The 22,156-nt window shown below is 33.1% G+C and overlaps 9 protein-coding genes across 9 annotated transcripts; 6 read left to right on the forward strand and 3 right to left on the reverse strand.

The window, feature by feature from the left end:
* Positions 1–533: 533 nt before the first annotated feature.
* rabK1 (Rab GTPase) lies at positions 534–2,346 on the forward strand (the record flags this gene model as incomplete). The annotated part of the gene is made up of 2 exons (XM_004356987.1): positions 534–621; positions 692–2,346. The coding sequence occupies 2 exons, from the start codon at positions 534–536 to the stop codon at positions 2,344–2,346; spliced, it is 1,743 nt and encodes a 580-aa protein (XP_004357042.1).
* A 63-nt stretch (positions 2,347–2,409) lies between these two features.
* On the reverse strand, positions 2,410–3,824 carry pprA (Protein phosphatase 1; the record flags this gene model as incomplete). Its single annotated transcript, XM_004356988.1, has 5 exons — positions 2,410–2,586; positions 2,663–2,974; positions 3,043–3,342; positions 3,425–3,490; positions 3,582–3,824. The coding sequence occupies 5 exons, from the start codon at positions 3,822–3,824 to the stop codon at positions 2,410–2,412; spliced, it is 1,098 nt and encodes a 365-aa protein (XP_004357043.1).
* A 528-nt stretch (positions 3,825–4,352) lies between these two features.
* Positions 4,353–5,365, forward strand: DFA_03708 (uncharacterized protein; the record flags this gene model as incomplete). Its single annotated transcript, XM_004356989.1, has 4 exons — positions 4,353–4,437; positions 4,526–4,578; positions 4,671–4,918; positions 5,020–5,365. The coding sequence occupies 4 exons, from the start codon at positions 4,353–4,355 to the stop codon at positions 5,363–5,365; spliced, it is 732 nt and encodes a 243-aa protein (XP_004357044.1).
* A 351-nt stretch (positions 5,366–5,716) lies between these two features.
* DFA_03709 (uncharacterized protein) lies at positions 5,717–7,795 on the forward strand (the record flags this gene model as incomplete). The annotated part of the gene is made up of 1 exon (XM_004356990.1): positions 5,717–7,795. One exon carries the CDS (start codon positions 5,717–5,719, stop codon positions 7,793–7,795), a length of 2,079 nt encoding a protein of 692 aa, XP_004357045.1.
* Positions 7,796–7,953: 158 nt separating this feature from the next.
* On the reverse strand, positions 7,954–9,673 carry DFA_03710 (uncharacterized protein; the record flags this gene model as incomplete). Its single annotated transcript, XM_004356991.1, has 5 exons — positions 7,954–8,292; positions 8,371–8,641; positions 8,732–9,024; positions 9,094–9,531; positions 9,629–9,673. 5 exons carry the CDS (start codon positions 9,671–9,673, stop codon positions 7,954–7,956), a joined length of 1,386 nt encoding a protein of 461 aa, XP_004357046.1.
* Positions 9,674–11,119: 1,446 nt separating this feature from the next.
* Positions 11,120–12,531, forward strand: DFA_03711 (small MutS related family protein; the record flags this gene model as incomplete). The annotated part of the gene is made up of 2 exons (XM_004356992.1): positions 11,120–12,099; positions 12,522–12,531. 2 exons carry the CDS (start codon positions 11,120–11,122, stop codon positions 12,529–12,531), a joined length of 990 nt encoding a protein of 329 aa, XP_004357047.1.
* Positions 12,532–12,675: 144 nt separating this feature from the next.
* Positions 12,676–17,697, forward strand: ifkC (putative protein serine/threonine kinase; the record flags this gene model as incomplete). The annotated part of the gene is made up of 2 exons (XM_004356993.1): positions 12,676–13,785; positions 13,858–17,697. The coding sequence occupies 2 exons, from the start codon at positions 12,676–12,678 to the stop codon at positions 17,695–17,697; spliced, it is 4,950 nt and encodes a 1,649-aa protein (XP_004357048.1).
* Positions 17,698–18,091: 394 nt separating this feature from the next.
* cpnA (phospholipid-binding protein) lies at positions 18,092–20,053 on the forward strand (the record flags this gene model as incomplete). Its single annotated transcript, XM_004356994.1, has 4 exons — positions 18,092–18,652; positions 18,728–18,862; positions 18,932–19,498; positions 19,574–20,053. 4 exons carry the CDS (start codon positions 18,092–18,094, stop codon positions 20,051–20,053), a joined length of 1,743 nt encoding a protein of 580 aa, XP_004357049.1.
* Positions 20,054–20,110: 57 nt separating this feature from the next.
* DFA_03714 (uncharacterized protein) lies at positions 20,111–21,766 on the reverse strand (the record flags this gene model as incomplete). Its single annotated transcript, XM_004356995.1, has 3 exons — positions 20,111–21,023; positions 21,081–21,516; positions 21,601–21,766. The coding sequence occupies 3 exons, from the start codon at positions 21,764–21,766 to the stop codon at positions 20,111–20,113; spliced, it is 1,515 nt and encodes a 504-aa protein (XP_004357050.1).
* Positions 21,767–22,156: the final 390 nt, after the last annotated feature.

The raw sequence follows: 22,156 nt of genomic DNA on the forward strand, positions 1-22,156 counted from the left end.
ACCAAACAAATAATCATAATCATAATCATTAATCAAATAATTTCAAATTAACCAACCCATCTCACAACACATCAAACCAACCATTTGATGAATCAGTTGTGTGAAAGTAATCCAATGCGTTTTAAACCAAATCCAAACAACAACCCTTCATTCCTTCATTAATTATTCCTACTGTGTACTTTAAATTAAATTAGTAAAATAAATAATACCTATTATTTAAAATCAATTTATATTTATTATTATATTTATTATCATTATTTAATAATACACATATAATAATATACTACTACTTTGTTATACTTTGATCAAAGTTTCGATCGAATGAAAGATTTTCATCGAAAAAATGTTTTTGAATTTTTTTTTGTATGAGTGGTGACTGCTGATATTTTTAGTTTCCTCTTTGAAGATAAAAGTGTTGGTTTTGGCCCAATCTTTCAAATCACTTTTAATCATTCATTTAGTAATAGTTTTAAACCTCCTTTCTTTTATTTGTATATATATATATAGTATAATCTTCATTAGTATAATCAATCATGCAAAATATTAAAACTGTCGTAGTCGGTGATGGAGCCGTTGGTAAAAGTTGTCTACTTATTGCATATACCACAAATGCTTTCCCAGGTATGAAATAGAAATACTCTTCTCTATTCTCTTCAAGTTACTAATATGATCATATACATATAACCTATAGGTGAATATGTACCAACAGTATTTGATAATTACTCTGCTAATGTGATGTATAAAGGTAAACCAATCAATGTTGGACTTTGGGATACAGCAGGTCAAGAAGATTATGATAGATTGAGACCATTGTCATACCCACAGACCGATGTTTTTTTGGTATGTTTTTCAATTGTATCAAGAGCTTCATTTGAAAATATCAAACATAAATGGTATCCAGAGATTCAACACCATATGCCACATGTGCCCAAGGTGTTGGTTGGCACAAAATGTGATCTCAGAGGAAGTACTTCGCGTCCAGAGGTTACAGCCAAGGAGGCATTTGATTTGGTCAAGGAATTGGGATTCACTACCTATGTCGAGACGTCGGCACTCCATCAAACCAATCTAAAGGAACTCTTTGATAAGAGTTTTGAATCGGTGTTTAATGCACCTTCCGTTAAATCGAAAAAGGGTGTTAAACCACCACCCATCCCACCAGTCATGCCACCAGCTGGCAAAGCTCCATGGATGAACATTATTACATCGAGTTATGAAAAAGAGATGAAGACAACATTGGAGAGCCAAAACTTTGCAGATGTCAAGTTTGTCTTTGCAGACGACCGTCCCATCCTTGCTCACCGTGTCATCTTGTGTGCATCGTCCCAAGTATTCCGTCGTTTGTTTGCCATGACTACCAATTCCGATCATTCTCCCTACAAACCAGAAGATATTGAAGAGGGACGTGTCAAAGGTATCAAGTCGTTGAAATCGGTGCCTTCGTCAACCTATGATGATGGTAGTCTGTCGAGTGGAGAGTTGGTAGAGATTGAAGTGGCTGGATTCTCGCGTCGTATCTTTTATAGATTCGTCGAGTTTCTCTACACTGGTTTGCTCAATACATCGGACCGTACCGATCAAATCAAAGATACCATGTCGATTGGCGAGGCATTCGAGTACAAGTTCCTCGTCAATGCATGCAAGAATCTATTAAATGGCGCTGAAGATCTCAACCCATCCATATCAACCTACTTGAACGACGAGATTGGTGAACGTGCCAAAGAGTTGTTTTTTAACAAAAAGGTGTACTCAGATATCCAGTTTGTCGTAGAGGGCAAGGTATTGTACGCACACAAAGCCTTTATCTATTCGCGTTCACCAGTTGTCAATGCATTTGTAAACTCAACCAAAGACTTTTCCGAAAAGGAAGGGTCAACCGTAGAGTTGAGTGATGGTATTGGATACGAACCATTCAAGGCTATTCTAGAGTACCTCTACACTTCTCATGCTCCCATTGAAGATAATGACAGTGTTGGTATTTTGGTGCTTGCCAATCGATTTGGTCTCAGTCGTCTCATGACACTCTGTGAATTGTACATTAGCAAGGAAATTGATCGTGCCGTCGCAGTTGGTATTTTCCGTTCTCAATTGGATATCATCGGTCTCTACATGTGTGCCAAGCAACACAATTCCGAACAACTCACAAAGTTTTGTCTTCATTTTATCGCATCCAACTATCAACCAATGACCAAACGTCCTGAATTTAAAAACCTCGACCCCGAGAGTAAGCGTGTCCTAGAAGAAAATCAATGGCCACCAGTCTCTTATCTTGAAGCTTGTGAAGAATATGAAAAAGAATTGGAAAAGTATAATGGTACTGGTAAAAGTAATTGTTCATTAATGTAAATAAAAAAATAGAGTTTTGTTAGTTTGTTTTACAAAAAAAATATATATCTATCTTTTTTAGTTTTAATTTCTTTTAACATAGGTAGCATCAAGTTGTTTAAGTTTTGGGAAAATATTGATAAATATTCTACGATATTGTTGATGTTTGGCAACTGGATTACGTTCAAAATAAAGACATGTTACATTTTTGTTAATTTGTTGTTCAATCATATCCATATCTTCAACAAGATTATCATTACACTAAAATAGAGAAATAGATAGATTAATATATAAGGTTTCTTATTTCTTTTTCTTTTTTTCTTTTTTATTCTATTACCCATAATTCTTCAAGATTAATTAATTTATCAATTCCAACCAATGTTTGAACTTGATTGGCAGAGATATCAAGTATTTGAAGTGATGTTAGAGTTTGTAATCCATCGACATTGGTGATACCATTATGTGAAAGATAAAGTTCGGTAAGTTTGGTTAACCCAGCCAAACCTGGACCAATCTCTGTTAATCTATTACTTTGTAATGACAATATTCTAAGATTTGCCATATGATTAATATTTGAAATAGTTGTAATCTTGTTACGTCCCAACCATAATGTTTCAACATTTATCAATTCATTTAAATTTTTAATTTCCTAAATAAATAAAAATAAATAAGTAAAAGAGAAGAAGAGAGAGATATATATATATTTATAGTATTTACTCTAAATCTATTTGAACCTAATTCTAAACATTTAATTCCAGTTAATTCTGAAAGGTTTTCCATTTCTGAAATTTTGTTGTTTGCAAGATAGAGTTCTTTGAGGATTGGTAATTGTTTGGAAGTCAAGTTTTCAATGACACGAAGTTCATTAAATGATATATCCAAATAGGTAAGGTTTGGCAAGTTGTTAATGTTTTCAATCTTTTTGATTTGATTATCGTAAAGATCAAGTTCAACCAATGATACCAATGTATCAACATTCTCAATCACTTGAATCATATTTTGTCTTAAACATAATTTCTAACAAACAAAAAGACAATTAGAATATATATGTTATGTATACATATCACTACTACTACTATTAGTTGTTGTCTAGACATACCTTTAATTGTACCAAATGATTAATATTTTCAATCTTTGGTATTTTATCATTTGTTAAATCAATGTCCTAAGAATAAGAAGGGAAGACGAATAAGTAAGTAAGTAAGTATATCGATCGATGGTGATAGAATAGATTAGATCATGCAGTGTGATCATACAGTTAAAGTATCTGGTAAAGAGTAACCTTCACCTATGTAGGTATGAGGATGTCCTGTAAGATCAAGTATATGTGGGTGTTCTTCAACTACAAACTTGTCGACGGTTTTAGACTCTTCTTCTTCCTCTTCATCTTCATCTTCTTCATCCTCCTCATCTATGTCTTTAACCTCCTCTTCCTCCTTTTTCTCTTCCTCTTCTTCTTTATTCTTTAATATATCTGTAGTAGTATTGTTATCTGTCATTCTTATTCTTCTTTTATTTTATATTAAATATATAAATTCAAAAATATGTTTCATTTTCATTGTGTTGATCATCAAAAAGCGACCAATCGGCTATTTGGAAAACATTTATAAATGTATTATTTTTATGTTATAATATTCATACAGATAACTAGACCAAGTTACTCATTCATTACTCTAAAGTTTTGAGTATTAGGTAATCGGTATATTTAGAGAGAGAGAGAGAGAGAGAGATGAGAAAAATCAAAGATAGAATCATATGATTCCTTTAGCTAGCTATCATGATAATATAAAAAGTTAGCTACATCTTCATACCGTCTTCGGAAAAAGAAATCAACTTCCTTTTTTAGCAAAAACCACACATCAACCATTAATTTAATTTAATTTAAATTTCTGTGTGGATGAACAACACTTCCGATACTATTGATAATATAGTAGTAGTATAAAAATATCATACATACTACTATTATTGATTTATTATTATCAACTACTTTTAATTATAATTATTATTATTACTTTCTTGAAAGAGAAATGACTAAAAAATCACAACATTTAAAATCATTCCATGGTAACAAGTTTGATTTAAATAAAGCTGTTATAGAAGTTACAACTGGTGGTATGTTTATGATCAACTGATCAGTTGATATTAATATGGATAAGGGAAATCAATGGAACTAATTCTAATTCTCTAATTTCAAATATAGGTGTTGATAAAACTATAAAGACAAAGGAAATACCTGATCCTGTTTGTTTAATTGTAAGTGTTTATATTTTATATTCCTATTTCAAGTTTAACTTATTTTTTGTACCTCTTTTCTCTCCGTCTCTCTCACTTCTTCAAATTTGAAGCATTACTCATTTGATAGAGTTGAAAAATCACCATGCCATTTTGTATATCATTCCAAGGAAGGACATGAACATGAGAGATTAGAGGTAATAGGATCGTTAAAGATGAAACCGGTTGCAGTATATACTACTCTATTATCATCGATTGATTTGGATCAAAGAAAGAAAATCAGAGTGACAAAGTTACAAGGTAGAGATTTCTATTATGATGAAGATGGTAAATTTAATTATATCTATATGGACCCTTCAGCGTATGTGCATACAATCAAACAACCAAACAAAAAAGATAAATATATATATATTTAATTTATTTATTTATTTATTTGTTTCCTTTTCTTTTCCATTTTTCTAGATGTGAAAATACATTTGATATAAATACAAAGTATAGTTATACCAAGGATAAAGATACAAGATTGGTATCAGAGAAACCACATGAAATGGAACTTGGTCCAGGACAGTACCACATTTATCAGTCAGTGTTGTTGTATGCCTTTGTATTGGAAGGTATATTCCGTCAGGATGCAATTCCACTTGGATTCCCAACTGGAAAACATGGTAATGTAACCTATGGATTCAAGGCACTCTACAGAGACGATGTATTTGCACTAGCGCACAATGAAAAGCTATATGACCCCGTCCATTCAACTAATCTTATTCAACATTTAATGGGTCCTGCTTTTTCAAAATGGGGTCATTAAAGTAAAGCAAAAAGAAATAATAATAATAATAATAATAAACACATCACATGAACAAACAAACTTTGGCCAAAGTTAGATTATTATTAAAGAATTAAATTTAGATTATGAATTTAAATTGGCTGATTTACCAAATGGTGAACATTCATAAGAATTTAATTTAGAATATTTCAGTCTAAACTTTACTCCTGAACAAAGAGCTTTCTTATACAATAGAACATAATAAAGTAAATTAAAAAGTAAATATTAAACTAATTTTAAAAGTTTACCTTTTTTTATCAACAACAAAAATCAAGAATCATTCATTCTTTCAAATCTTCTTCTTCTTTAAAAAAATAAATATTTATTACAATAATGAATATTAATAGTTTATCAATAGATAGTTTTAGAAAAGTATTTAATAATGATTATTTATGGAAGTTTAGAATAGGTAAATTGATTAGATTGATCAACATTCAAGTAAACAATCAAAGTTTTAGAATTGATCAATTGCTAAACGATGAGTTCTTGTGTGATAGAGGCATGTTTGGTTTGTTGAAACACTTGGTGGTGGATCAATCAGATGAACAAAAGAAACGACTACTAGAGGTGTATGGATGTAATGCTTGTCATTTTACTACAAGGGCAATATACTCTTTTCTAAAGAATAACACTAGGTATCAGATTTATTTGGCAATCTATCAACGATACAGTCATCTATTTGCATTGGCTATAAAGAATGGACTGAATTATCGAGCTGAATCATTGTCTGATATTGCATGTCTGTCTGGTCAATTGGATATAGTTAGACATTTAGTAGAACAATGTAAATCTCCACTCTCGAAAGAAATATCACTCACCTATGCCATTCAATCAAAGAATATTGCATTGATAGACTATGTACTAGACAGACATGGTGAAACGTTTGGTTTGTGTCAAGATGACTATCAACGAATCATACATCAATCAGTTCGTACATTGTCGATGCCAGTCTACCAACTCATCTCTAGTAGGGCACCACCGGGTGCACCAAGTATCAAAGTATTTGAAGAAGAATCGGTTTTAGTGAATAAGGCAGAATTGTCATTTATCAAGATGCTTTTCAATCAACAAAGAATTACATTGCAGAGTAATGCAGTTTACCAATTTGCATTGATTCGTGGAGACATGCAAATATTCAACTATGTATTGGAAAAGAACCAACAACCACCAACATACGAAAATTGGTTAGACCATGCATGTCAGTCTCTCGACTATGACTTTATCGACATGTTGGTCACTCGAGTCATTCCAAGAGACTGTCCAGTCCCATTATTCTCTTTTACAGCTGTCAACATACTTGCAAAGGCTGGTAGAGCTGATATACTCCAACTATTAATAGACTCGTATCAGTCGACGACGAGACATTCCAACCTCTTTAAATTAACACTCAAATTGATAAAGACTATCATATCTCAAGGTCATATTGAGGTTCTCAAACTGTTACTTTATCCGACCAGTGGTATACTAAATGACGCATCATCAGTCACAACTGCTCTATTGGAATCTCTAAAATACAATCATTTAGATATATTTTCATTGATTGTAGAAATGATAGAAAAAGGAAAAGGAAGAGGAGGAGGAGGTAAAAGAATGACACAAAGAGAATGTATTGTACGTCTTGGAAGAATACCAATATCAACAATACTCCAAGTTTTGGATCCCAATACAAACAACAAAATGGGTATTGTCAAAGGATTGGGAATAGATTTAAATAATAATATTCTTCAAGACTTGGTTTCTCAAAAGTTTTCAAGTAAATTTATTTTGAAATATTATTATCATTTTAAAAATCAAAATCAAAATCAAAATCAAAATAATAATATTGTTCAACCAAAAATATTATCAATTATATTAAATAATTATGAAGATGAAGAATTGGATACTCTTTTGGATTGTTTTTATCAACCAAGTTTCGAGTTGACTAAATTGTATTTGGACAAATTAATTGGTCAAGGTAAAATTGGTGCAATCAAGAAATTGATTAGTTTGGATAATAGTAGTCAACTAACCACCACGGTTGTTGGTGCTCAGCATTATCAACGTGGACTAGGCAACGCATCAATCCAAGGAAATTATCAATTGATTAAATGGTTGGTTACTGATCCACAATGTCATCTCTCATCCAAATGGTCAACAGATCACGACACCATACTTAACATATTGATGGGTGCAGCAGAAGGTGGTCAAGTCAATATCATTGCACTATTATTAAAGAATTGTAGAGTCGATCAACCATTTAATTATATTCAGATTTTTGAAAAAGCAATCATGTCAAATCAAACAATCGTTGCCAAATATTTCTTACAAAATGGTCTCATTACTCGTTCCCAACTACTCTCAATTCCCCAATTTGACCTAAGACTACAACTTTACATGAATTGGGAATTAATTGATTTTATTAAACATCTATAGAAAATTAATTAATAAATTAAAATATATATATATTATTTTCTATCTTCAAAAATGACCAATTGTTTGTTTGGTTTAACAACTGTTCCAAAATCTAGAAAAATTAAATAAAAAAATGTATTAGTATTTTTAAATAAATATATATTTATATGTTTCTGTTTCTATTTCATACTTTCAGTTTCATCAAGCTTTTGACCATTAGCAGATGATATTTTGAAATTTAATAAAAGGTTTGAACAGAGGACATAGATTTCATCGACGGCAATCGAAAGACCCAAACAATTTCTTGCACCAATAGAGAATGGTAACCAGTGTTCATAGTGTTGATCAGTCAAGAATCTCTCTGGAATAAACTGTCTTGGTGATTGATAATGCTTCTCATCATTATGAATGGCATAGATATTTGACAAGATAATAGTTCCTTTTGGAATAAAGTAATCTTGTATAACTGCATCTTCTCTTGCTACTCTTGGTAATGGTCCTAATGGTCCAACTGTTTTCTAAATAAATAAAAAAAACAAAAAAAAAATAATTAATATTTATAATTTTGATTTTTAATTATTTAAATTTAGACATACATATCTAAAAAGTTCTCTTAATAATGCATTTGTGTAGGGAGTAGATTGACGATGTGAAACTGTTACAAGACCATTATCTTTACCAACCACTTTTCTTAATTCGTCAGCTGCCTTTTCTTGACATTCTGGATTATTGACCATGACAATGGTAAACCATTCCATTGTAGTTGCACTAGTCTCACCACCAGCTACCAATAAATCTAATGATACATTAATCACTCTTTCTTCATCAAATCCTCCAATTATTAAATGATCTAAAATATCTCTTGGACTAATAAATAGAGAAATAGAAATAGAAATAGAAACCATGGTTAAAAAAAATAAATATATATATTTATATTTATAGTTTTGTTTTACATACTTTTCTTTATCAAGAGTTGATAAATGATCATTATAATACTTTTTCAATTCAACACGGATTTTATCAGCTTCAGTACCTCTAAATTTAGTAATATAGTAATAGAGATGACCAAGACCATAGATGTGATCAAAGATTGAGTTTCCAGCCAACCTATTCATAATTTGATCGATTGGAGTTACAATCTTTGCCATTAAACCTTCACTTGGACTTTCACTATATGGAATTTCATCATTAAATGCCATCTTTAAAATAACATTAATTGTATACTTTTGATAATAAAAACTTGGTGAAAACTATAGAAATAAAAGAAATAATAGAAAATTAATATTTGTTTGATTTGTTTTGTTTTGAGTATTTCTTACAGGTTCACGAATTTTAGAAAATTGTTTTAAGGAATTTAAAATTTGATTGGTTTGATAATCTAAAATACCATTTAGTGTACGACTACGTGATCGAGCTAGCGAGGTAGAGGTAAACTCTCTTACTGGCTTCCAAGCATCATAATTTTCAAGTGAAATGTCTCGGAGACCTGGTACGAGCAGATGGAGACTTGGAAGATTGGGACGATCACCAAACATTGCAGCCTTGTCAACATACATTTCCCTGTAGATGGAAGCATCGTTGATAATGATGGTATAGTTTTTACCAAACCACATCTTAAATACTTTACCATAAACCTTGGACAATCTTGTCATTTCCAAATGTGGCATCTTTGGATTGATCTTGTAGATACTTCCAATGATTGGTAGTTCCAATGGACCTGGTGGGTCCTTACTACTAAATTTCTTATTCTTTTGAATCTAAATTAAAAAAGAAGTAAAGTAGGTATATATAGTTTGAATTAGAAAATAGATCTATCAACCAAACAACAAACAATTTGATATTTCATCAACTTACAAAAGAAATTAAAAGTAAAAATGCAATGACATATAATATTAACATTTCTATAATTATTATCTATGTTATACTTGTAGAGATAAAAATAAAAATAAAGGAGAAGCTAACGAATGATGATGAGAGTGAGTGATCAAGGACAACTCCCACATTACAAATTTTGTCGCTTGGCGGTTGGAAGGAGTTGTTTATCTGTTTTTAAAAACGATTGGGTGGATTATTCAACGAATAGGTGCAAAATCTTGAGCTTCACCAATTTAAAAGTTTTTTTCCACTCCTGTTCATTGGGTTTTGAAGTTGGTTGAGCAAAATCATAACTAAAAAAGATTAAGGTTTATTTATAAACAGGTTATAAATATCTTTACGTTCATTCACAATCAAATGATAAGTTTGATTATTGTTTGTTATTTTATATCTTTTTAATTAAGTTTGATGGGGGGTATGGAGGAGCACCTTTGAATCCATTAAGTTGTGCGATAAATGGCAGATGCAGATGCAAACGAAAGAGGCAAGCCTCAATCATAATGTTTGTATCCCTCACGATAAATTAGTTTAATCATATCGTCTTGAACGTGTCAAGACAGAAAGAGATTAAGCTTTCTAGAACAGATACTACACATGATCAGAGCAGAAACTCTGAGAGAAGGTGACGAAATAAATATAAAACAACACCTATTAGCAAACATTATAGTGGATGAAATTTATGGGTTGTGAGAACATCATTGTCACTGAAAACTTTTCATAAATCTCTCTGTCAATACAAAACTTGGTATCGTCAGAACATCACCCATTACAATACAGTATACTTTGTTTTCAAGTCGAAAGAAAGAACAAACATATTCTATTTATTTATTTTTTAACAGAATTTCAGCTCCTTCCAAATTTAGAAAGGCATGTTCTATAGAATGTACAAGACCAAAATAACAAATCTTTGAATCGATCTGACCAAAGTTTGTTCAATACTTACAAATTCGAATGTTAGGATTATAGCACAAGTAAGAAGATGTGGTATGTTGTGCTTTGAACACCAATATTGCTATTACTTTGATGTTTTTTTATCTATCATGATCGCGATTTAATCAGATGATAGTAACGTACCGATAAATGAGAGATTCGATAGCCTCGAGTACTGTGTAGGAATCGAATAGATAAAATGACGGTTGTTGGGTGCTGTGTTGTTGGCGGTTGAGAGTTTTTTTTTGAAAAAGTGAAGTTGTTTGAGCAAAAGACAGTGCACTTTCATGGTTTGGGGGGTGCATGTCTCATGAGATGGACAGTTGATCATCTTCACCTTGCTGCAGCTGATACCATTGCATTATTTTTAAATAACGGTGTTCTACAAACAACCAACAACAACACACTTGTTTAGTTTCACTACTATATAGTTATTTTTTAATAATATACACATAAATATATATATTTATATTTCTTAAAGAGAAAGAGCTTCTAAAAAGAATTAACAACAATCAATAGAACAGAATAGAATAGAATAGAATGGGTAATTGTGCTGGAAAAATGAAATCATCTTCGAGTAAGGTGCCAAAGGAGAAGCGTACTACTGCTCCTCCTGCTGCTGCTGCCGCTCAACCACAGACCAAGACTGTGTCGATTGACAGCACCGCCACTACTCGTACTACCACTACTACAGCCCCTACTACTACTACTACTACTACCACCTCGACTGCACCAGTCCAACAACCAACTGCTCATCACACCCAAGACACTGGAGCAAGTAGCAGTAGTGGACAAGTCACCAAGACAGTTGTAGTAGACAGAGAGTTACACAAATACATCATTGGCACCAAGGGTGCCACCGTCAAGGACATCAAGGACAAGACGGGAGCCACCGCCATCGACTTGCCAGACAGTGGTGACAAGGTGTCGGTCAGCGGCACACCAGATGCCTGCGACCGTGCCATCGCCATGATCAACGACATCAAGGGTCAACACAAGACCCAATCCCAAAAGGACCAAGACCACAAGGACCTCAAAGACGAGCACGAAAAGGAGAGCCAGCGTACCGACGCCCTCTACAAAAAGTATCAAGCCGAGGTTGACAAGTTGGCCGACGAACGTACCAAGCTCAACGCAGAGGCCGACGCAGCTTTTGAGTCTGGTGACAAGGGTAAAGGACACGAGTTGAAAGAACGTGCCAAGCAATTGACCGTCCAGATGGAACAAGCCAACAAAAAGGCATCACGTGAGATCTTTGCCGACAAGAACAAGAACCTCGACAAGTTCACCGTCGACTTGCACGGTCTCAAGACAAAGGATGCACTCGAATTGATGGACGAAAGAATGGAAGAGCTCAAAAAGGACAGCTCCAACAAGGGCAAGAGTTTCACCGTCATCACAGGTGCAGGCAACCATAGCGATGAAAATGGTCCAAAGATTAAACCATTGATTCACAAGACTTTCAATGATAGAGGTATTAAATTTGAAGAAGTTAATAATGGTAGTATTCAATGTACTTTGTAAATATTAAAAATATTAAAAATAATAAAAATTAAAAAATATAAATTAAATCTTCAGATGAGTCATTTCGTTCCATCACACATCTTTAACAAAAATAGTAATGTATTTTGAAGATTCTATTATTGAGAAATAGAGGTGATAATGTTTATTCCAAAGGTTCTCACAATCAGCTCTCTTTTTTTTTTTCATCACCTGATTCCTTTTTTGTCGACCTAAACCTATTTATAAAAAATTGGGTTCTTCTTTTTTTTTTTCATTGTACACAACCCACAAGCACTTTACTTACTTTACTTATATCCCTAGTCACAGATATTTATTTATTTATTTATTCCGTTCCGTTAATCACATTTAATATATTACGCCGACACACAACCTTCTACTCATCATTTCATTCATACTTGTACATATAATTTAAAAATAGTAGTAGATAAGGATAGAACAAGAATATAAATATATATATATAACCAAACAAACATATTATTTATAAATAATACAAACACAGTTTAAACTCTTTAACAAAAAAAGAAATAGATGGCATTGAGAAGTAGTAGTATACAACAACAAATATTAACAAGATGCCAAAGAATACAATTACTCCGACCCCTCCTCCTCCTTTAACGACGACGACTACAACACCACCATTAGGTATACAGATTAAAAAATCAGCACCTACTCCTATACAACAATCAAATAATAATAATCAAAATAATAATCAAAATAAATTAATTCAACCAATAATATCAAGATCAATAGATGAATCAGAAGATGGTATAACACAAATGATGGATGATATGATTAGTGCATCAAGTAAAAAGAAAGAACAAGCCAAACAAAGAGAGAAAAAGATAGCTAAACGAAAAAAGGAGAGGGAAAATATTGCTAGAGAACAACATGAACAACAAAAGAACGAGATTGATGCGTTGAGTGCCATCTTTCAAGAGGACTTTGTATTATTAGATAATGACGAGGTGAGAGTGTGGTCGAGTGAAACCTACCGATTCATCATTCACGTGCTACCTCATCACGATTCAGAGAATGATGAACACCATGTGGCGGCAGACCTCGAGATTGCCTTTCAAAAGGATTATCCTGCTGCACCACCCGCCATCCAAGTCACCATGCTCAAAGGTCCCGTCAAGTATGCTAGTCAACTTGAACACTTGCTATCACAAACAGCACAAGAAAACCTTGGCAATCAAATGGTTTTCAATCTCTGTGGCGTTGCCAAAGAGTTTCTAAGTCAACACAATGAAAAACCATCAACCAAATCTTTCCATCAACAAATGGTTGAACAATTAAAACAAGATAAACATCAACAAGATAAAGATAAAGATAATTTAATTAGTCTTGATAGTAACAATGATAATAATCAAGAGATCGATGATCAAGGTTGGGAATCAACATTGCAAGATGAAAATCTTAAAGAAGATCGTAAAAACTTTAGACTTTTAAAAAGTCTTGAAAGAGCTCAACATGAAAAAGAGAAAAAGAAACAAATTGTTGAACAATACACTACTCAACAAAATTTAAATAGTAATCAAAACAATCAACAAAACAATCAACAAAAGAATGAACAGAAACCAAATATCAAATTTATTGATAAACAACAAACTATTATACTTCATTTATTAAGAACTATATGTCAAAATGATCAATCTGCATCTTTAGAACAAATTAAAATATTGGTAAGAAAAATATAATTTTAGAAATGAAAAGTCTCTTCTAATTCTTTTTCTATTTCTATTTTTCTTTTTTAGGGAACACAATTAGTACAAATGGGAATTATAAATCAAACACATTTGGCATTATTAAATTTAAATTCAATGGATTCAAATCAAGTTTATCAACAAATATTTCAAGATTATTTTTCAAAACCATTGACTGAATTGACGGGAGCTGCCAATAACAATACGATTCATCATCGTCACAATTTTGTAAACAAGTTTTGGAATAGTGGTAAAGAGGTTCAACAAGTTCCAAAGAGTCCACCTTCTAATCCCTATCTAATGTCACCACCAAAATACGAACAACGTACAGCAGCAGCTGCACTGGTTGCAGAACAATCACCACACCTTCAAACATCTAGATACCATGGAGATTTCCAAGAGTTGCAACTTTTGGGTCGTGGTGGATTTGGTCAAGTGGTCAAGGTAAAGAATCGTCTTGATGGTCGTTTTTATGCCATCAAAAAAATTAAATTGGATAGTGATCAAAGTCTAAACAAACGAATCTTGCGTGAAGTCATTACACTCTCTAGACTTCATCATCAACATGTCGTTCGTTATTATCAAGCTTGGATTGAGGGTAGTGATCAAACTCTCAACGATGATTCAGATGATGATGATTATAGTGATGATGAATTTGGTTTAAATCAAGAATTAAAAAAGAAAAAGAGTCAAAAACAATCAAAAAAACAATCATCAAACAAAAAGACCAAGAGAGTTGTAAAAAAAAGAAATCAAACTGAATCTGATGAATCTGATGAATCAGAATCAGAATCAGAATCATCTTCATCTTCATCCTCTTCATCCAATTCTTCTTCATCATCATCTGATGAATCATATTCAGAATCTGATATATTATTTCAAAAACAATCAATGGAATTTGATTTGACAGATGATAGTTATTCATTTTTACATTCAGATTCTGGATTTTTAATTCAAGTATTTGATTTAAAGAATGGAGGATCTACAAATGGAGGAGGTAGAAGAACAACTACAGGATCAACCACTACCACTTCTTCTTCGACTGTTGCACAACAAAAGAAAAAGAAAAAGAATCAAGGAACAGCCTACCTCTACATTCAAATGGAGTATTGTCAAAAGATTTTACGTAATCTGACCGATAGTGGCATCAGCACTGACGATGACGACATTTGGAAGTTGTTTAGACAGATTGTCGAGGGTATTGCCTATGTACATTCACAGGGTATCATTCATCGTGACCTCAAACCAAGTAATATCTTTTTCGACAGTTGTGGTGATATCAAGATTGGTGATTTTGGTTTGGCAACGAGTAGTAGTCGTCTAGTAGACAGCGAGCAGATGCAAGGTATCTGGGTTACTGATAGCTCTGACATGTCCTCTAGATCAAAGGATCCAAACTTTTCATTCGAGGTTGGAGGTGGCGGCGGTGGTTTTGGAGGAGGCGATGGAGACAGCGGTCTCGGTGATGCTCACACTTGCCACGTCGGTACTATGTTTTATACCTCACCTGAACAAGAAGCTGGAAGTGGTCGTGCCGACGGTGGATCATACGATGAAAAGGTTGATATGTATAGTTTGGGTATCGTCTTTTTCGAAATGTGGTATGTCTTTTCCACAGGTCACGAACGTGTTGCCGTACTCAAAGATCTAAGAGAACGTGCCATCTTTCCCAAAGATTTTGAACGTACTCATCCTAGACAGGCCAAGATTATCAAATGGGTGACTGAAAGAGACCCAACTAAACGTCCAACCGCTCAAGAACTCCTCCAAAGCGAGTTAATGCCACCCAAAATGGAAGATGAGTATATGAACAATGCGATCCGTGTCATTACCAACCCAACCACCCAATTCTATCCCACTATGCTCCAATCACTCTTTTCACCCGTTCATCAACATCTCCATCAACACATTTACCACCAGTCTTCTACCACCAACATTTTCGACAGTGGAACCTATTCTTCACTCTACCACATCAATGACATTCAAATCAGAGAGATGGTCAATGAAATCATTGTTACGATTCTAAAAAAACACAGTGCCATTGAGCTGACTACACCAGTCATGAATATCATTCATCAATGGGAGGATAAAACAAGTGGCGGTAAAAAAGATAAAAAACCATCAACTGCTCAACAACTTCAACAACCTTTATCGGGTTCAAAACAAAAACAACACCAACAACAACAGCAACAACAACAACAACAAAAAGATAAATTAAGTAAATCAATGATGATGGATGATTCTGGTCAACTATTTGATCTTAGATTTGATCTAAGAAATTCATTTGTTGATTATTTGGCAGAACATTTTGCTAGTAGTTCGGCTCGTGATCAAAATTCGTCATCGACAAGATATGAAAAGAAATATGGCCAAGGTGATAATTTAGAGGAACTGTTGGAAATGTTTTCAGGACAACCTTTGAAGCGTTATGAAATTGGTACAGTCTATAGAAAACCTCATCTAGTTGGTAAACCTCCCAAAGAATTGTCTCAATGTTCATTTGATATTGTTGGATCAAACTCTATCTTGACCGATGCCGAAGTGATAAAGGTGACCTTTGAAATATTCGATGCTCTGTCTTCTGTCAACAACTATACCGTTCGTATCAATCACACTGGTATCGTTGACTATATGTGGAGAATTGTTGGTATCACTGATCCATGTCAAAGAAATGAAGTTGCCATTGTTCTATCACAACTCTTACGTCAACCATGGACTAGCATCAAAAAGATTCTACTCGAACGAATGCAACTACCACCCAAGCAAGTCGAAAGATTGGCCAATTGGGTCTTGGTACGTGGTTCCATCACAGACGTGATTAAAAAACTAGAAAGTACTGGTGGATCAGGAAACTCTCCATCACTAGGAAGAGGTGTCGGTCTTTTAACAGGCTCACAAACCAATGTTCGTGTTTCCAATTCATTTGGTGACTTTATCGATGAAATGAAGCAACTTGGCTGTTTGTTGGACAAGATGGGATTACAATTCCCACGTGTTCAATTTGACCTTGGCTACGTCTACAATGAAGATTTCTACAGTGGTGTCATGTTCCAAGCTATCCTAAAGGATGATTCTAGACAAGAAACTTGTATTGCCGTAGGTGGTAGATACGATCGTGCCGTCTCTAAACAAATTCCACTCTTTTTCAATCAACAACAACAACAACAACAACAGCAACAACAACAACAGCAACCAATAAGAGTATCAGATTCAGATTCATCTGTTGGTGGTATATCAGTTTGTGGTCTAAGTATTGCATTGGACAAGATATATCATCGTGAACGTGATATTATCAATCGTTGTTATGTATCTGGATCAGTTCCCACCATTGGATCTTTACCATCTACTTCTGGTGTCACTCCATCTTTGTTGCAACCTCTAAAGTCCTATAGATCACCAGAAATATTTGTATGTTCATTGGGTGGAAGTTCATTGTTTGTCGAACGTATTGGTATTGTTTCGGATTTGTGGAACGCTGGGTTCAAGGTCGACACTATTTACCGTGAAAACCCAACGCCAGAGGAGCAAACCGAACAAGCACTCAATAGTGGTGCACCATTCATTGTCATTCTCAAAGAAAAGTCTGGTAAAAAGATTATCAAAGTTAAAAACATTGAAAAGAAAAGAGAAGAAGATATTGCAAGAGAGGAAGTCGTAAAATATTTCAACTTGTCAAGTCTTCGATCAAAACATGTTGAGTTGGCAACATCAACCTCTTCAATTATTAATAATAATCCAATCAACACTAGTAATACTTCAACTCCAGTCATTTCACCAATGATGACTGCCAATCAAAATAATACTGGTGGTCTAATCAATATCATTGGTAATACAACTACATCTATTCAACTTAGAAGAGAAAGTAAACAAAGAGAAAGAGAAAGAGAATAATAATAAAATTAAAAAAAGAAACCAAAACCAAAAAATAATAATATAAATTGTTGTTGGTTTCATGTAAAATAATAATAATAGAAAAATAGCTAAAAAATAACTACGTTTTATAAATTATTCGAAACTCGGAGTAATGGAAATGTTAATTAATGACTTAAACTCTAAAAACCTTGATTTATCTAAATCTGAAGTTTGACTCGTCTAAAAATGTCGTTAAAGAAGTTAAAAGTGGTGTGTTTTCAAACCAGGTTTGTTTGGTTTTACAGTTTTTTGTAAAAAATCTTCAATCTCGATACATATTTAATCAGCCTCTGCGGCTTGTTCATTGTTGTTTCTTTATTATATTTATTTGTATTTATTATTTATTTGTATTTATTATTTATTATTTATAATTATGACAACAGTAGTACCAACAAGTAAGATTGAACTTAGATTCAAATGTAGTAGACTTGCAAACCTTGATATGCTCAGTCTTTCTGATCCCATCTTGGCAGTCTATCAACAAGATCGTGCAGCTAAATGGGTAAAGGTTGGAACAACTGAAAAGATTGATAACAATCTCAATCCTCAATTCAAGACACCCGTGATGGTTGATTACTTTTTCGAAGAGGTTCAGAATCTTAAATTCACAGTATACGATGTAGACAATGACAAGGCACTCGAATCTCAAGATTACATTGGTAGTGCAATCACTACTCTTGGTGCCATCTTATCAAAACCAGGACTCACCCTCGTATTACCTCTTACCAATCAAAAGGGTAGACCTGCAGGATCGGTTCAAGTCACTGCCGAGGAAATCGATCAAAGATCATCTGGACAAAACTTTCGAGTTCAAGTACAAGGAAATGGTCTAGACAAGAAGGATTTCTTTGGAAAGAGTGATCCTTATTTCTTTATTTCAAAAATGACTCCTTCTGGTTTTGCAAAGGTTTATGAAAGTCCTGTTAAAAAAAATGTAAATTTACAAAAACAAAAAAGAAAGTAGATAAATAGTTTATTAATTATTTTATTTTATTTTATTATTGTTTAGACTCTTGATCCAGTTTATAGTCAAATTGATATTCCAATTTCAACATTAAATGGTGGAGATATGACAAGACAAATTAGATTTGATTTTTATGATTGGGACAAGGTTGGATCACATGATTATATTGGAAATTTTGTTGTATGTAATTATTTATTATATTTATCATGAATAATTTATTTAAATTTCTTTTTAATTTTATTTTTTTAGACAAGTGTTGATGAAATTTTAAGAGGAACAACCAAATTTGATTTAATCAATGAAGAGAAAAAGAAGAAAAAGGGATCAAAGTATACAAATTCTGGTGTCATTTTATTGTATGCCAAGCTTGTTAGAGATTATCAATTTTTGGAATACATTGTTGGTGGATGTGAAATTAGTTTGATTGTTGGTATTGATTGTACAGCCAGTAACAAACCTCCATCTGATCCAACCAGTCTTCACTTTAAGCATCCAACCGAACCTAATCAGTATGCAAAGGCTATCGTATCTATTGGAAATGTATTGGCACCATACGATTATGATGGCCTAATCCCAACCTATGGTTTTGGTGGTATCGTTCCAGGACAATCACGTGTTAACCATTGTTTCCCAATGAGCTTAAACGATGCAACCGTCTGTGCTCAAGGTGTAGGTGGTATTCTCGACATGTATTACAATAATATTGGTCGTGTCCAACTTCATGGACCAACTTATTTTGCTCCAATCATTAATCAAGTCGCTCAAACGGCTGCTCAAGGTTCAAATCAACAAACTCAAAAGTATACAATTTTATTAGTATGTAAAAAAAGAAAATATTTAATAATATTTATTTATTTATTTATTTATTTATTCTTTTTATTTTTTATTTAGATTATAACTGATGGTGAAATTTTAGATATGGAGAATACAGTTGAAGCCATTTGTAAGGCATCAGTTTTACCATTATCAATTGTTATTATTGGTGTTGGTAATGCAGACTTTTCAAACATGGTTAAATTGGATGGTGATGATGGTCTTTTGGTTAGTACCACTGGTTTGCGTGCCGAACGTGATATTGTTCAATTTGTAGCATTGAGAGATTCTCTTGGTGGTCCACACCTTGCCGCTGAAACACTTCGTGAAATCCCAGGTCAATTAACATCCTTTTTCAAGAAATATAATATTCATCCAAACCCACCAAGACATTTTGTTGAATCACCCTCTCAACAACAAATGATGGCTCAAGGAGCTCCTATAGTTGTAGGTCCAGGTCCAGGTCAATTCCCTCCACAACAACCAGGTCCAGGTCAATATCCAACTCCACCACAAGAAAATCCACACGCTCCAGTTTCTTTGGAAAAGAGACCCTAAAAAAAATACATTGTAATAATAAAAAAATTAAAGGATAAAATGTAATTATTTTGTAATTTATTTTGCAGTATAATATTTTCTAGCATTTTCTAAAATTAACTTTTCACATTTTGCCAATGATATTGCCCATTTCTTTCTATCATTATTATTATTATTATTATTTTGATTAATTGATTCATTATTTGTTGTTGTAGTAGTTGTATTATTATTATTATTATTATTATTATTATTATTATTATTATTATTATTATTATTATTATTATCATTAAATTTGTTTTGATTATATTTTTCTAATCTTTTATCAATTACATCTAAAATTGCTTTTCGTACTTGTTGGAATTCTTTGACCATATCGATGGCTTGTTTCTTTTCAAAGATTTTGTAAAATTGTGCTTGTTTCATTTTCTTCCATTGATTAAAAGTTTCTGGTGGCGCCAAAGCAATGTAAAGAGTGGTGATGAGGGCATCATCACCATGACCGTCAAGTTCAAATGCATGATGTTCTCTAGAATCTTCATCGAAATTTTCACAATAAAATTCCAATCGCTTCATGAGAGCGGGTTGTTCAATCTTGTATAAATCCAAATAGGAAAAGAGTAACTTGTCTACTAGTTGTCTATCGATACGCAATAGATCACATGGATTGTCCATCTCTAAAAACCCATATTTTGAAAGCAACAATGAATTGTCGTGATCTCCATAGGTATTGAATACTTCACAGTCCTTGTTGACTGGTTTGACAATGGTAATGAATAATGAATCTTTTGGCAACAACTCTATACGATCCTTGAATGTTGTCTTTTTTTCAATATCTTGTGGTGTAGCCTTTTTCAAAGAAGGAGCTCCTTTGACCACCTTTTTACCTCCCTTTTTCTTTTTGTGTTCACATCCATCCAATTCTCCACATTGTTTACAAACATTACCATCTGCTTCAACATGTACATTTTCTCTGCCAGTTTTATGATTAAATCTAAAAATAAATAAATTAATAAATATATATAACCTTTCTTTTTCATTTTTCTCTTACATGTCGGCTAAAGGAACTAAAGATTCACCATGATATTGATCAATATTAAAAGCTCTTGATGAAACAATAGTACTTGCAATTTTGAAACTCTCCAATGTAAAGATGTTTTCCTTAAAAGTTTCTGGATGATTCTTTATGATTGGTTCAACGTCTTCTCGGTACTGCTCCTCGAGTGTTTCAATATTCTCAATGACAATCTCTTCCAAGTCTGTTCCTACCAAGTATTCAATAGACTCTTTGTCCCAAAGGATGGGCAAATCAATAACAGTTGGCATTGATTGAATATAAGAGTACCACTTTGATTGCACTCCTTTTGATGTTTCATACATTAATGCAATCGATGTTGCTACAGCCTCTTCTAATTCATATTTCTCTAAAATTGGTGCTATCGATGTTGTCTTTGGTGATAATACACATCTCTTTGGTATAACTGCAACTATAAAAAAAAAAAAAGAGATAGAGAGAGAGAGATTAATAAACACTTGTAATGAGATATGAATTACATATATATCTAACATACTAATTTCATCAACTTTTAAATCTTGTTTTGCAATGATACCTAAACCTTCAACAATGACATGAGGATGAGTTGTTGTATCTACAATCTCAATCTTGCTTTCGTCAATGACTACACAGTTATCTCGTAACCATTGTTTGATTATTGTCAACTTTGATGATGATTGCATTCTTTGTGTAGACAAGTAGATAAAGGAACTATAAGGGGGTCTGTCGTTGTTATTATTACCTGTTTCGTTCGTTCATTTTCGATTCGTTCAGACTTATTTGAAAAAGCCAAAATTATAAACAAATTAAGTAGTTTAATGTGATTGATAGGTGATCTCTGATCTATTGTTGGCATCTAATTATCATTAAACAATTAGCGATGGTTGCCATTGCAGTGATTATAATCTCGTCTTTAATTTTCGACGTAAGGTCATACAAACATTGTGTTTTAAGCACATCACACCCCCTCTTTCCAACCCATCTACCACTAACTAGCTGATCAGTGTTAGGATCAACAAGCAATGTATGTAAACGAAAAGAGTGATGGGAAAAAGAGAGAGGGAAAGAGAGAG

The sequence above is a fragment of the Cavenderia fasciculata genome (genome assembly GCF_000203815.1).
Source record: "Cavenderia fasciculata unplaced genomic scaffold Scf_Dfasci-G-b-285a01.f1-5, whole genome shotgun sequence".
NCBI classification, from domain to species: Eukaryota; Evosea; class Eumycetozoa; order Acytosteliales; family Cavenderiaceae; genus Cavenderia; species Cavenderia fasciculata.